At 58.4% G+C, this 15,037-nt stretch overlaps 2 protein-coding genes across 2 annotated transcripts; both read left to right on the top strand.

Moving 5' to 3' along the window:
• The first annotated feature begins 265 nt into the window (after positions 1-265).
• LOC118160105 (trypsin-like) lies at positions 266-5,609 on the top strand. The gene is given in 6 exon segments (XM_035314639.1): positions 266-319; positions 2,200-2,362; positions 2,880-3,133; positions 3,960-4,096; positions 5,364-5,372; positions 5,374-5,609. Coding segments are annotated over 6 exon segments (753 nt in total). The 5' UTR covers positions 266-282; the 3' UTR covers positions 5,527-5,609.
• A 3,973-nt stretch (positions 5,610-9,582) lies between these two features.
• On the top strand, positions 9,583-14,006 carry LOC118160104 (kallikrein-14-like). The gene is made up of 6 exons (XM_035314638.1): positions 9,583-9,700; positions 10,113-10,205; positions 10,295-10,457; positions 11,093-11,346; positions 12,555-12,691; positions 13,851-14,006. The coding sequence occupies exons 1-6, from the start codon at positions 9,583-9,585 to the stop codon at positions 14,004-14,006; spliced, it is 921 nt and encodes a 306-aa protein (XP_035170529.1).
• Positions 14,007-15,037: the final 1,031 nt, after the last annotated feature.

The raw sequence follows: 15,037 nt of genomic DNA, 5'->3' as shown, positions 1-15,037 counted from the left end.
ATCACTGGGAACACTGGAATCACTGGGAGCACTGGGGTCACTGGGGTCACGGGGGCACTGGGGACACTGGGAGCACTGGAAACACTAGGATTTAGGCACTGGTATCACTGGTATCACTGGTATCACTGGTATCACTGGGGACACTGGGAGCACTGGGAGCACTGGGAGTGGTGGGCGTGTCCCCACTGACCCCACCCCAACCTGCTGGGGCGGGGCCCCCCCCGGGGATTTAAAGGGCCGGGCCCGGCCTCGGCAGCCTCCAGGTCCCCGTCCTCTGCCGCCATGGAGCGCCTCCTGCCCCTGCTGCTGCTGGCTGCTGGTGAGGGGACTGGGAGGGACTGGGAGGCACTGGGAGGGCACTGGGGGGCACTGGGAGGGGACTAGGAGGGAGTGGGAGGGGACTGGGGGCATTGGGAGGGAGTGGGAGGCAACTGGGGGGCACTGGGAGGGAACTGGGAGGGCACTGGGGGGCACTGGGAGGGAACTGGGGGGCACTGGGAGGGAACTGGGGGACACTGGGAGGGTTTGGGAGGGACTGGGGGGGAAGATGGGGGCACTATGAGGCAGCTGGGAGGAACTGGTGGGCACTGGGAGCGATTGAAGATACTGGGAGGGAATTGGTAAGGAACTGATAGGCACTGGGAGGAAATTGGGAGGGAACTGTGGGGTACTGGGAAGAACTGGGAGGTGCTGGAAGTGAACTGGAGGGGAATAGGAAGGGAGTGGGAAGACGTTGGAGGGGTCTGGTGGGCACTGGGAGGTCCCTAGGGTGCACTGGGGGGACTGGGTGGTACTGGGATGGTGCTGGGGGCACTGGGAGTGTGCAGTAGGGAGCACTGGAGGGAACTGGGTGCTGCTGGGGTGCACTGGGAGTGAACTGGGGGGCCACTGGGAAGGTGCTGTGTGTGCTGCAGTGCACTGGGAAGGCACCAGGGGGCACTGGGATGGTGCTGGGGGGCACTGGGGGGAACTGGAAGGAAACTGGGGGGCACCAGGAGGGGCTGTGAGGCAACTGAAGGGAACTGGGGGGGGACTGGGAGGTGCTGAGAAGCCACTGGGGGGAACTGGGAGGGCACTGGGGGCACTAGGGAGGCACTGGGAGGGGGGTGAGAGGGAATGGGAGGCACTGGGATTGTACTGGTGGCAGTGGGGCAGAATGAGGAGACCCTGGGAGGCACTGGGGAGTACTGGGAAAGAGGTGGAGGTGAACTGGGGACACTGGGAGCATACTGGTGTGAGTGGGAGGGACAGAGGAAGTACTGGGAGGCACTAGAGGGCACCGAGGGATACTGGGAGGGAGCTGAGGGTGAACTGGGGACACTGGGAGATAGTGGGAGTGTACTGGTATGGATGGGAGGGAAACTGGAGGCACTGGGAGGCAAATGGAGGGTACTGGGGGATACTGGGACACTGAAGGAGTGCTGGGGGGCATGGGGAGCACTGGGAGCACTGGTGAGGTGTAGGAGGGACTGGGATGACAACAGGTTGCACTGGGAAGGAACTGGGGGTGAACTGGGGGCACTGGGAGCACACTGGTGGGGCATGGGAAGAAAAGGGGGAAGCACTGGGAGGCAACTGGGAGCCACTGAGGAGACGGGAAGAGAGCTGGAGGAGACTGGGGTCACTGGGAGTTACTGGGTGGGAACCAGAGGCTACTGGGAAGACCTGGCCAGCAGTGGGAGGCACTGGGAGGCACTGGGGACAATGGCGAGGAAGTGAGGCCGCATTGGGAAAGAACTGGGAGGCGCTGGGAGGGAACTGGGAGGGCACTGGGAGGTAGTAGGTGGGAAGTGAGAGATCACTGGGAGAACTGGGAGGGAACGGGAGCAACTGGAAGGGCAGGAAGGTGACACGCGGAGGCCCTGAGGACCCTTAGATGGGGAGGAACTGGGAAGGAACTGGGAAGGAAGAAACTGGGAGGCACTGGGAAGGAACTGGGACGGAAGGAACTGGGAGGCACTGGGAGACCCTGGCAGGCAGTAGGTGGGAAGTGAGAGGTCACTGGGGGAACTGGGAGGGAACGGGAGCAACTGGGAGGGCACAGAGGCGATGTGGGGAGGTTCTGAGGACCCTTAGACGGGGAGGAACGGGGAAGGAACTGGGAAGGACCTGGGAAGAAACTGAGAAGGAAGGAACTGGGAGGCACTGGGAGGAACTGGGAGGTACTGGGAGGGCTGAACCCTGGCTCCCATCCCACAGCGGCCACGGGGGACGAGAACCGGATCGTGGGGGGCCACAGCTGCCAGAAGAAGCGCCACCCCTACCAGGCGGTCCTGCTGGGCCCCCAGAACAACATCCACTGCGGCGGGGTCCTCATCGACAAGTTCTGGGTGCTGACGGCCGCCCACTGCGACACCAAGAGGTGGGGTGGCCCCAGCTGGGGTGGGGGTTGGTGGGCTGAGGGCCCTTTGTTGGGCCAATGGGGAGGCCAGGGTCACCAGGTCCTGCTGGGGATTGGTCTCAACGTGGAGGTGGAGAAGATCAAGAGTGGATGTTGTGGTCATCATGGGGTTGGGTCTACCTGAGGTCCTCCTCACCACCCTTCAGCCTTCTGGGGACATTTTCCCAGCAGCCACGATGTCACTTGGGACTGGGTGGCCAAGGAGGTCACCTCTATGGCCTCAAGAACCATCCAGTTGTGCTCCCAACATCACCATCCCGTTGTGTTGGCCACCACAACCATCCAGTTGGGCTCCCAATATTGCCGTCCCCAAGAAACCCAGAAGAAGCCTTTTGCCCTTCTTTCACGGAGGCCAGGAAGCTTCATCACCACCCGGCTCCTCCCAACCTCCACGGCTTGGACCTCTCCTTGCCCTTGGCCTCTGCCCCAGCCACCACTGAGCCTCACCGCAGTCCCTTTTCTCCACCTCCTTGCCCAGGTCCATCCCCATCCGCATGGGCGACCACAGCCTGAAGGCCAAGGAGGGGACGGAGCAGTGCATCAACTCGGCCCAGGCCTTCGTCCACCCCGGCTACAACCCCACCACCCATGACAACGACATCATGCTGCTGAAGCTCCAGAAGCCCGTGCGCTTCACTGACCACGTCCAGCCCGTGGCCCTCCCCAGAAGATGCCCGCCGCCCAACACCGAGTGCATCGTGTCGGGCTGGGGCAGCACCAGCAGCCCTGAAGGTCGGTGGGAACATCTCCTCGTGACGTGTGGTGGGCTCTTGAGGGACCTGGGGGGACAGCTGGGTGGCCTGGTGATGTCTCAGTGTCTTGTGGGCAGCTGGGCAGGTTGTTCTGGGGACAGTTTGGGGACTTCTTGGTGTCTTGAGAACAGCTTGGTGTCTTGGAACATCTGGGTGTCTTGGGGACATCTCAATGTCTTGGGGACATCTTGGCTTCTTGGGGATGTCTCAAAGTCTTGAGGACAGCTTGGGAACAGCTTGGTGTCTTGAGGACATCTTGGCCTCTTGGGGACATCTCAATGTCTTGAGGACATCTTGGGTATTTTGGGGACATCTTGGCCTCTTAGGGACATCTCAATGTCTTGGGGACATCTTGGTGTCCTGGGGACGTGTTGGCCACTTGGGGACATCTCAATGTCTTGAGAAGGTCTTGGGGACATCTTGGCCTCTTGGGGACAGCTTGGAGACATCTTGGACTCTTGGGAATATCTTGGGGATATCTTGGCATCTTGAGGACATCACAATGTCTTGGAGATACCTTTGCATCCTGGGGACATCTTGGGGACATCTCAACATCTTGGGGATACCTCTTTGTGGGTGGGGCTTCCTGGGTCCATTGGAGGTCTCCATTCTCCACACCATGACCAAAGGAGACATCAAATCATCTCCACTGTGGCCGCTCAGCCCTCACCTTGGAGCAAGTCTCCCATGATGGGGCCACGTCACCTTAGGAGGGAGCTGATCCCATTGCACCGGAGCCCCCTGGGGACCCTTCCCATGGGGCAAAGGGTGACCTGGGTCCCCTCACCATGTCCCACCATCCCCAGGCTACTTCCCCGACATCCTCCAGTGCGGCGTGGTCTACACCATCTCCAACGAGGAGTGCGGCAAGCTCTACCCCAAGGGCATCACCAGGAACATGCTCTGTGCCGGGCTCAGCTCAGGGGGCACCGACTCCTGCCAGGTGGGTCTGGCGGCGGCGGGTTGGCCGTGGGGCGCTGCACCCATGGGTGGGTGGCTTCACCCGCCTTGTCCCCGAGGAGAGACCAAAGGAGAGGAACTGGGGTTGGGGGGGGGCACCTCACACCCTGCTGAGGACCAGTGGAGGTCTCCATTTCTGGTGGAAGATCAGCTCTGGGGGGTCTCGGCTGCTTCAAGCCCCCCCCCCCCGCTAAGTACCGTGGGGACCCCCAGCTGCTATAGGGACCACCTGGGTGCCGTAGGTGTCCCCATACCTGTCCCTAAGCACCATAGGCATGCCTGGGTGCTACAGGGCCCACCAAGCATCGCTCGGCACCCTGGGTGCAAGAGAGAACCCTTGGGTGCTATTAGGACCCCTAGGTGTTGTAAAGACCCCCAGAATGCCATAGGGACCCCCCGACAAGCTCCATATGGATCCCTGGCTGCTCTAGGGACCCCCGGGTGCTCTGCAGGCCCCTGGGAGCTATAGGGACCCCTAAGCATCATGGGGACATCCTTGGAGCTAAAGAGGCTGCCAGGGTGCTGTAGGGACCTGCAGGGTGTTACGGAGACCCTATGGATGCTATAGGGACCCCCCAGGTAATGCACAGACTTCTGGGTGTTATAAGGACCCCCCCCAGGGGGTAACCATCCAGTTAGGCTCCCAGCATGACCACCCTGTTGGGTTGGCCTTCAAAACTATCCAGTTGGGCTCCAAGAATTACGATCTAACTGGGATGGCCACCACAACCATCCAGTTGGGCTCCCAACATCACCATCCCGTTGGGTTGGCCACCACAACCATCCAGTTGGGCTCCCAACATGACCATCTCATTGGGTTGGCCACCACAAGCATCCAGTTGGGCTCCCAACATGACCATCTCATTGGGTTGGCCATCAAAACCATCCAGTTGGGCTCCCAACGTGATTATCCTGTTGGGTTGGCCATCAAAACCATCCAGTTGGGCTCCAAGAATTACGATCTAACTGGGATGGCCTCCACAACCATTCAGTTGGGCTCCCAACGTGACCATCCCATTGGGTTGGCCACCACAACCATCCAGTTGGGCTCCCAAGATGATTATCTCATCGTGTTGGCCACCACAACCATCCAGTTGGGCTCCCAACATGACCATCCCGTTGTGTTGGCCACCCCAACCATCCAGTTGGGCTCCCAACACGACCATCCTATTGTGTTGGCCACCACAACCATCTAGTTGGGCTCTGGTGAGATGGTGGGGACCATCTCACTGGGTGCCTCTGTCCTCCAGGGCGACTCGGGGGGGGCCGCTGGTGTGCAAGGACGAGCTGCAGGGCATCGTCTCGTGGGGCATGCAAGTGTGCGGGCGGCGGGGCAAGCCCGGCGTCTACACCCGCGTCTGCGAGTTCACCGCCTGGATCCACGACACCATCAGGAGGAAGAGCCACGCTTGAGAACCCACCATGCGCTTCTGGGTCTGCTCCCCACTTCTCTCATCCTGGGGAGGAGCTCCTGGAATAAAGTCCTCTAGAAAGTGGCTGCCCTGTGGTATCATGTGGATGTGGGGAGGGGGAGAAGCGTGGGGGAACATGGCTGCCGTGAGGATGGTGCGTCTGTGGGGGTTCTGGAGGAAGGTGGGCAACTCATGGCCATGAGTGTTTGGGGATGGTGGGCTTGGTGGTCAACCTGGAACCATGACCTTCTGGTGCTGGTGACCACGGTGGGCAACCTGGAACCCTACATCTGGTGCTGGTGGCCATGGTGGCAACCTGCAACCACACATCTATGGCCACACGTGTCCAGGTCTGGAAGACTTATATCAAAGTGTAGAGGACACGTGTCCAGTTCTGGAGGACACACGTGTCCACATCTGTAGGACATGTGTCCAAGTCTGGAGAACACACGCGTCCAGGTCTGGAGGCCACATATGTCCGCAGGAGGAGGCCACACGTGTACACAGGAGGAGGCCACGTGTGTCCAGCCCTACAGAACATGCCCGCAGCTGGAGAATTCCCAGCTGGTGCCCCACAACTTCATGTCCCACCTGGTGACCGTAACCATCACCCCACGGCCACGCGTGTCCTCCTCTGGAGGCCATAGCCCACGTGTCCCACGGACCCACCACCACTGGGCCACCCAGGGTTAGCACAGGCTGCGTCAACCAGGAGCAAAGCAGGGAACCTGCTCCTCCTGGCAGCGCGTGGGCTGCCCTAATTGGCACCAATTAAGCGCTCGCTAACGAGGAGGCCGCTAACGAAGGCCTCCCCCCACTGAGAGAACCAGTCTGGTTGTGCCCGCGGCGCGCGGCGCCGCCCGAGAAGCCGCACCGCCCTGTTTACACTGCTTACACCCCGCTTCAGATTTACACCCCGGGGTGGGCAAGCCCCGCCCCTCCAAACTCGTGGCCACGCCCCCTTGCTGGAAACTCCGCCCCCTGTGCATGTGCAAGCGGTGTGGGGTGACAGCTCCCCCTAGGGGCACGCGTGATGAAGGAGCTGGGGAACCTCTGGCTTTGGTCTTCTTCTGCTCTGGTCTTCAAGGCCAGCCTGATTGGCCAATCGGCACGTGCAAGGCTCCAAAGCCAACTGGCCAATCAGCACACAGTGGTTTCCAAAGATGGTTGGCCAACAAAGCCAACTGGCCAATCAGAAAGAGTTCATCTACAAAGCCAGCTGGCCAATCAGCACGTGCTGGTCTACAAAGCCAGCTGGCCAATCAGCATGTTTCGATCAACAAAGCCAACTGGCCAATCAGAAAGTGCTGACCTACAAAGCCAGCTGTCCAATCAGAAAGTGTCGGTCTACAAAGCCAACTGGCCAATCAGCACGTGCTGGTCTCTCAAGATGATTGGCCAACGGGGCTTGCTGGCTGGCCAAGGCAGCTGGCCAATCAGCACATGCTGGCCTCTACGGCCATCAGCCAATGAGCACGCCCCCATCTCAAAGCCAGCTGGCCAATCAGCACAGACCCATTTCCAAAGTCACCAGCCAACCAGCTCACATCGGCCTCCAAAGCCACCAGCCAATGCCATGCGTTTGCCTCCAACACAGCCACCCAATCATCTGTCGTTGGTTCCCACAGCTTGCTGGCCAATCAGCACCTCAACTCCAGACCCAGCCAGCCAATCAGCACGCGCCGTTCCCCAGAACTACCAGCACCTGCCACGCCGTTGTTCCCACGGCACGGCCGTCCAATCAGCTCTTCCCTACCACCGCCGCCGGGCGGGGATCCAATCAGCAACCTCCGTCCATCCGACCAGGAGGTTCCAACCAGCCAATCGGTGAGCTCCGGCCGACCAATCAGCAAGCGCCGCCCCGGAGAGAGCACGAGGGAGGCCGGGCGAGGCGGTGCCGAGGGATTAGGGGAGGATTAGGGAAGGCGGCCTCCACGCTCGGCCTCGGGGCGGGACGAGCCGGGCCCCGACGCCGTTATAAAACCGGCGGCGCTCACGTGGGAGGGACGGGCGCGGAGCGGCGGCGTCGGAGGAGGAAGAGGAGGAGGAGGAGAAGGAGGAGAAGGAGACACGTCAGGGCCGGTCGGAACGCTTCTTCCCGGCGCGGAGGGGAGGACACGCGAGCCTCAGGAGCGGGGAGGCCTCCCCGGCCCCCGCGGGGCACAGCGGGGACCTGTGGAGAGGTTTGGTGGGGTGGGGGTGGAGGGCAGAGGGTGGGGGGGGGGAGGCTCCAAAGGGAGGCCGTGGTCCATGGTCATGATCTCCACCTGGTGGCCCTGCTCTCTGTCCATCCCTACTTCGTCCCCAGCCTCCATCCATCCTTCCTTGTTCATTCTGTCCCCGGCCTCCATCCGCTCCTCCCTATTGTTCCATCTCCAGCCTCCATCCACTCCTCCTTCTTGCTCTGTCTCCAGCCTCCATCCATCCCTCCTTCTTCTCTCCATCTCCAGCCTCCGTCCATTCCTCCTCCTTGCTCCATCCCCAGCCTCCATCCCTGCTTCCTTCTCTGCTCTGTCCTCAGCCTCCGTCCTTCCCTCCTTCTTTCTCCATCCCCAGCCTCCACCCATCCATCCTTCTTCTTTGTCCCGTCCCCAACCTCTGCATCCTTCCTTGTTTGCTCCATTCCCAGCCTCCATCCACGTCTCCTTCCTTTCTCCATCCCTGACCCCCCTCCACCCCTCTCCTCCTCCATCCACCCCTCCTTTCTTCCTCCATCCTCGACCTCCATCTATCCTTTCTTCCTTGCTCCATCCTCGACCTCCATCCACCCCTCCTTTCTTCATCCACCCCTCCTCTCTTTCTCCATCCCCGACCTCCATCCGCCCCTCCTTGCTTGCTCCATCCCCAATTTCCACCCCTCCTTGCCCCATCTCCACCCATCCTTCCTTGCGGAAGTTTTCCATGGGTGGGGAGGCACCAGAACAGGTTACCCAGAGGAGCCGGGGATGCCCCATCCCTGGAGGTTCTCAAGGCCACATTGGATGGGGCTTTGGGTGACCTAGCCTGGTGGGAGGTGGCCCTGTCCATGGCAGGGGGGCAGAATTAGAAGGGTTTTGAAGTCCCTTCCAACCGTTTTGTGATTTCTTCTCCGTGGTTGCTTTATCTCTGAGTCCCTGACCGCCGTCCATCTCTCCTGGCCTCCATCCCCGAACTTCATTGTCACAAATGATGCAGAATGGTTGACTTGTCTTCCTTCCTTCCTTTTCCTTCATCTTCCTTCCTTCCTTCCTTTTCTTCCTTCCCTCCCTCCCTCCCTCCTTTCCTCCATCCTTCTCCACGTTTGCTCCACCTCTGGTCTCCATCTCTCCTTCTCCACCCTTGTTCCTCCATGCTTTGATCCCCATTCTCCCTCCTTCCCCACCCCACCTCCATCCTCATCCCCAGCCCCACGTCCATGGGGCCCACCATGCATCCACAGGGAGTGGTGCCCCACACCCATGGGTGGCTCCAACCCACGGCCGTGGGAACCGTGACCCACAGTCGTAGGCTACCCTGACCCACCTCCATGGGGCCCACAACGCCTCTTCATGGGGAGCAATGACCCTCAGTTATGGGTGCCTCCAATCGATGGCCATGGGGGACCATGACCCACAACCATGGGGACCAGGACCCACAGCCATGGGGGACCACAACCCATGGCCATGGGGAGCACGGACCCAACCCCACATGGGACAACAACCCATGGCCATGGAGAACCACGACTCCTAAAGTTGGGTGTCTCCAACCCATGATCCAGAACCATGGGGAGCTTTGACCCACAGCCATGGGGACCATGCCCCACATCCTTGAGGAGCAACGACCCACATCCAAGGGTCGTTCACCCCACAGCCTTGAAGAACCATGCCCCAAAACTACGGGAGGGGGGCCCCAACCCTCTGCCACAGCCCGAGGGAGGCATCCGAGGGCAGTGTGGGGTGCTGGAAGGTCAACCGCCCCGAGACAAGGAGGGGGAGGCGGAGGAGTTGGTGGGGCCCATAATTACGGGCCTCATTAACAATGACTGTGTTGATTGCTGCCGTGGCACTTGGCATAATGATGTCGCCATTGCAAAAGCACGATGACGGGGCGAATCGTGCAGCTCCCAGCGGCGGGCGGAGGGGACTGCGGAGACCCCCACCATAGTGCCAGAACCCCCAACATGGTTTGGAGCTACCAGAAACCCCCCCAAGAAACGTGTAGGGCTGCCATGATGACCCCAAAAATGTCTCGGAGATTGCATAACCCTCCCAAGAAACGTGTAGAGCTGCTACAATGCCCCCCTAAAATGGTTCAGATCTACCATAAACCCCTCAAGAAATGTGTAAGGCTTCCATAATGCCCCTAAAATAGTTCGGAGCTACGAGAACTTCCCCAAGAAATGTGTAGGGCTGCCATAATGCACCAAAAAAATGGTTTGGAGCTATTATAAATGCCCCCCAAAATGTGTAGGGCTGCCATAATGACCCCCCAAAATGTCTTGGAGATTCCATAACCCTCCCAAGAAATGTGTAGAGCTGCCATAGTGACCCCAAAAAGGGTGCAGAGATACTTCGGTGCCACCCTCAAAATGCATAGCCCCACACAACCACCACCCTTCTGCCCCCACAGTGTCCACATCGATGGAGGTGCAAGCCATGGTGGCCCCCCGGCCATGGGACCGAGTGAAGCTGTTGGGAGCCTTGGTCTTGGTGGCGTCCATGGGTGAGTGCAAGGGCGAAGGGTCTGACCAGCGTCGCACACGCACGTGGAGGTGCTGACACGTCAATTCCCACCCCCATCATGCCTTGCAGTGTCCTCGGTGGCAGGTGACACGCGCGTGGTGGGCGGCATGGACTGTGAGCCCCACTCCCAGCCGTGGCAGGTGGCCATCCTCGACATGTACAAGCTCTACTGCGGCGGCGTCCTGGTGGCCAGGCAGTGGGTGGTGACGGCGGCCCACTGCACCACGCCAGGGTAAGGGCACCGTCATGAGTGTCACGCGTGTCACGCATGTGCTGTGTCCCCTGAGTCGTGAGCGTGCCATGGTCACGATGGCCTACGTGTGTGTGCTGTGTCGTGGTCCTGTGGTCCCACGTGTTGGTGTGGCCATGATATGGTCTAGATGGGTCCTGGCCATGTTGTGACAAACGCATGCCATGGTTGCACCATGGTCTCTATGTTCATGGACCACATCATGTCCTACACGTCTTGGCCATGACGTGATCAACGCATGCCATGGTTGCACCATGGTCTCCATGTTCATGGACCACATCATGTCCTACACATCTTGGCCATGCCATGACCATTGTATGCCATGGTTGCACCATGGTCTCCATGTCCATGGACCACATCATGTCTCACACATGTTTTGGCCATGTTCATGGCCAACACGTGCCATGACTGCACCACTATCTCCTTCTTCATGAGCCACGCCATGTTCCATGCATGCCATGACCAGCACATGCCCTAGCCATGCTGCAGTCCCATCATGCTTTGCCCCACAAAAGCCATGGCCACACCGTGGTCTCCAAGCCCCGCACAAATGACCACGATCCCCATCTCCTGGCCACCTCGCCACCCGTCCCACGCATGTCCCTTGGGTGCTGCAGGATCACCACCATCCGCCTGGGCAAGCACAACCTCTTCACGCGGGAATGGGGCGAGGAGCGGAAGATGGTGCAGAAGCTGGTGCCTCACCCCAAATACAACCCCAGCACCAAGGACAACGACATCATGCTGATCAAGCTCCTGACACCCGTCACCCTCACCGAGAGGATCCAGCCCGTCCCCGTGGCCTCCTGCCCCCCAGTGCCTGGCACCACCTGCACCACGTCGGGTTGGGGGGCCACCACCTCCCCAGAAGGTACCCAGTGCCAGCGGCCCCTCCTGGATGCCTGGGTCCCCTCCTGGACATCTGGGCTCTCTCCTTGGCACTTTGTTCCTCTCCTGAACACCCAAGTGTCCTCCTGGACACCCGTGTCCTCTCCTGGACACTTAGGTCATCCCCTGGACACCTGGGTCCTCTCCTGGACACCCATGTCCTCTCCTGGACACCTGGGTCTTCTCCTGGACACCAAGGTCCTCTCCTGGACACCTGGGTCGTCCACTGGACACCTGGGTCCTCTCCTAAAAAATAGGAACAGAACAGGGCAGCAGAGGAGGAACAGGAAGGAAATAACGTGAAATCGGGTTAACTTTTACCAAAAACTCAACAAATTGCAATGGAAAGAAACCAGAGGGAATAGCCTCAAAGCACCTAAAGCCCTGTGAATTGAGTGGTGGGTTAAACGAGAAGTAAACGGGATCAAATGTGATCAAGTGACAAAGGGAAGTAAGGCGAAGGAAGGGGAGAAAAGTTAAAATAAAGGCAATTAAACAAAATGAAGGGAAATTAGTTAAGGAGAACAGAAGGGAACAGAGTAAAATTAAAAGAGATTTTTTTTATAAGAAAGAAAAAGAAAGAAAGAAGAAAGAGAAGAAAGAGAAATAAAGAGAGGAGAGAGAGAGAGAGAAAGAAAGAAAGGAAGGAAGGAAGGAAGGAAGGAAGGAAGGAAGGAAGGAAGGAAGAGTGAGCAGGTGGAAGAAGATAATGTGAAACTAAAGAGAAACACCCTAAAATTAAATTAGAGGAAATGAAAGGAAAACGTAAATTAAGTCAGTTTAAGAGAAGACCCCGAATCACGGTGGAAAAAAAGGGATGGATTGGGCAAGTCCTGGTTCCTCAGCCTCTGTGTGACTGTTTTCACATCAGACCTTTTTGGGGCAGAAATTCCTTATTTTTGGCGTTCCCCTCTGGAAATGCCCAACCGAGGGAGGTTTTGCCCATGATGCAATGAGTCTCCATGGGTGACTTTCCAGCCCGGAGCGTGGAAACAGCCCCAAACAGCACCTTTTTCCACCCCAAAACAGTCAGGAGAAGCCACCTCCGCGTGAGACCCCGGGGAAGACGCAACGCCCTCTTCCCCAGGACGGGGGAGTCGGCGCTGGGAGTTCGGGGGGGGCAAATTTCTGCCGGTTCCCGGGTCGATTGCTCTGGTTTCTTTCTCCCCTCCCCTCCGTTTCCCATCTCAGTCTCTTACCCGGACGTCTTGCAGTGCGTCACCGTCACCATCTTCTCGACGGCTGAGTGCAAGCGGTTATACCCCGGCTCCATCACCGAGAACATGATTTGCGCCGGGAGCCTCCAAGGCGGTAGGGATTCCTGCCAGGTACGGCCATGATGTCCTCCTTCCACCGCTGCCACCGGGGGCTGTCTGCAAGGCGGACCAAGGGGACGCGTCCCCCGGTCGTCGCGATGGGGTCGGTGGTCTTCACGGTGGCTCGCGAACCCAGCGAGGGTTGGCCAACACGAGTTAGAGAAGCCAGCGATGTTTTCAACCCAACGAGGGTTGGCCAACACGGTCCCAAAGGGTTGGCCAAAAAGCGTTCAACCAATCGGGTGCCGGCACAACCGATGGGGGTTGGACCAGCCAGGGAGTTCTTCAGGCCAGGGAGTTCTTCAACCAAATGAGGATTGGGCAGAGCAAGTGTAATTGGGCAAAAAAAAAGAAGTGTAATTGGGCAAAAAGAGTGTAATTGGGCAAAAAAGTGTAATTGGGCAAAATGAGTGTAATTGGGCAAAACGAGTGTAATTGGGCAAAACGAGTGTAATTGGCCAAATCAAGTGTAATTGGGCAAAATGAGTGTAATTGGGCAAAACGAGTGTAATTGGCCAAATCAAGTGTAATTGGCCAAATCAAGTGTAATTGGGCAAAAAAAGTGTAATTGGGCAAAATGAGTGTAATTGGCCAAAACGAGTGTAATTGGCCAAATCAGGTGTAATTGGGCAAATCAAGTGTAACTGGGCAAAACGAGTGTAATTGGCCAAAGCAAGTGTCATTAGCCAAGGTGAGCGTTATTAGCCAAAGTGAGTGTTATTAGCCAAAGAAAGTGTTATTAGCCAAAGCGAGTGTAATTAGCCAAAGTATAATTGGCCAACTCAACGACGGTTGGCCAACCCACGGAGTTCTGGACAAGCCGCCGTGGTGGTTGGCTGACCAGTGATGGTTGAATCTGCCAAGCGTTATGTCCTGGTGGAACGGTGGTGGAGCAGCTGGATAATTAGGGAGCCTGATGTCACGGGTTGGTTGATCCGATGGTTTATCAGCCCAATAAAGGTTGGTCAAACCAGTTGGGGGTCCGCTGGCACTTGGCCAAACTGGTGATGTCTGGCCAAGCCAGCGATGGTTGGCCAAGCCAACAATGGTTGTCCAACCATGAGAGGGCACCCAATGGGATGAGGCCTAAGAGCGGTGGGCCAAGCCACGAGGAGTTGGCCAACCCAAGAAGCGTTGGGTGACGGCTGGCTCACAGCGCCTCTCTCCGTAGGGTGACTCCGGGGGACCTCTGGTTTGCAACGGGACCCTCCAAGGTATCGTGTCCTGGGGCATGGAGAAATGCGGGCAGCCCAAGAGACCTGGTGTCTACACCAAGGTCTGCAGATACGCCCAGTGGATCCAGAAGACCATGAAGGACAACCAGTGACGCTCCAGCAACCTCCGAGCGCCCGAGGGAGCTCGGAGGGCCGCGTCCAGGCTGCCGCCGCTCGCCGGGGCAGGTCGCTGGGACCACGGAGGCTGTGGCAAGGTTGTGGGTGCAGCCAGGGTGTCACCTGGCGGAGCCAGTGAGAGGGTGGATGGGAAGGAACCAGAAATTAAAGCGTTGCGATGTTTGGTGGGAAATTTTGTCCTTTCAACCTGCCCCCTCAAGACAAATCCCAGACCTGGCCTCTCCTCCAGGGTCCTCCGTGGGCCTGGTTTTCATTTATGGCTTCGTTTTGAGGTCAGAGCCCTCCCACCATCCCCCAGTTTTGTGATTTTACGTTGGTTTGATTTGAAGACGAGCCCCGTTTCCTACACTTCTGCTGTCCCCATCATCTCACAAGGACGAAGACGTGGCCTGGCCTTGCAGAGGCCCCATGGACGTGGGACGCTGGTGGATGTGTCCTCCAACCCAGAGTTAGCCAAGCCAACAACGGTAACTAACCAATGATGGCTGCCCAATTCGACGACGTCTGGCCACCCAGCAATCTCCTATCCAATAGGAGACCCCCGGTGGGAACGAACAACACAAGGAGAATCAGCAGGGGACACCTAAGCCCACGAGGGGCACCCAAGGGCCCCAGTGATGGTTGGCCAACCCAACAAAGGTCTATCAGCAGCCAAGCTGGTTGACACACCTAAGGTAGTTGGCCAATCCGATTGGTCGGGAGGGTCACCCAACCAACGATGCCTGGCCAATCCATCAAGGGTTGGCCAATCCAACAAGGGTTACCCAACCCAACGATGATGGTTGGTCAACCCAATGTCTCCTGGGCTCTTCTGAGGCTGGTGGCCACAGGTTTGTTTTGGCTGTGATGTTGCCCCCTAAGTTCCTCCATCCCACCCCCTCTTTACAGGCCCTCGAGATTTTTTCATTGTCCTTTTTCCCCAAATCTGGGTGTCCCAAGATGACACGTGCAGGTCCCTGGGGGGGGGTGTTCGTGGCCCCAAGGAACTTGTTGGCACGGAAAATGA

Source organism: Oxyura jamaicensis, unplaced genomic scaffold (assembly GCF_011077185.1).
Source record: "Oxyura jamaicensis isolate SHBP4307 breed ruddy duck unplaced genomic scaffold, BPBGC_Ojam_1.0 oxyUn_random_OJ97110, whole genome shotgun sequence".
In the NCBI taxonomy this organism is placed as follows: domain Eukaryota; kingdom Metazoa; phylum Chordata; class Aves; order Anseriformes; family Anatidae; genus Oxyura; species Oxyura jamaicensis.
This window is presented reverse-complemented; position numbering and strand designations above follow the sequence as displayed.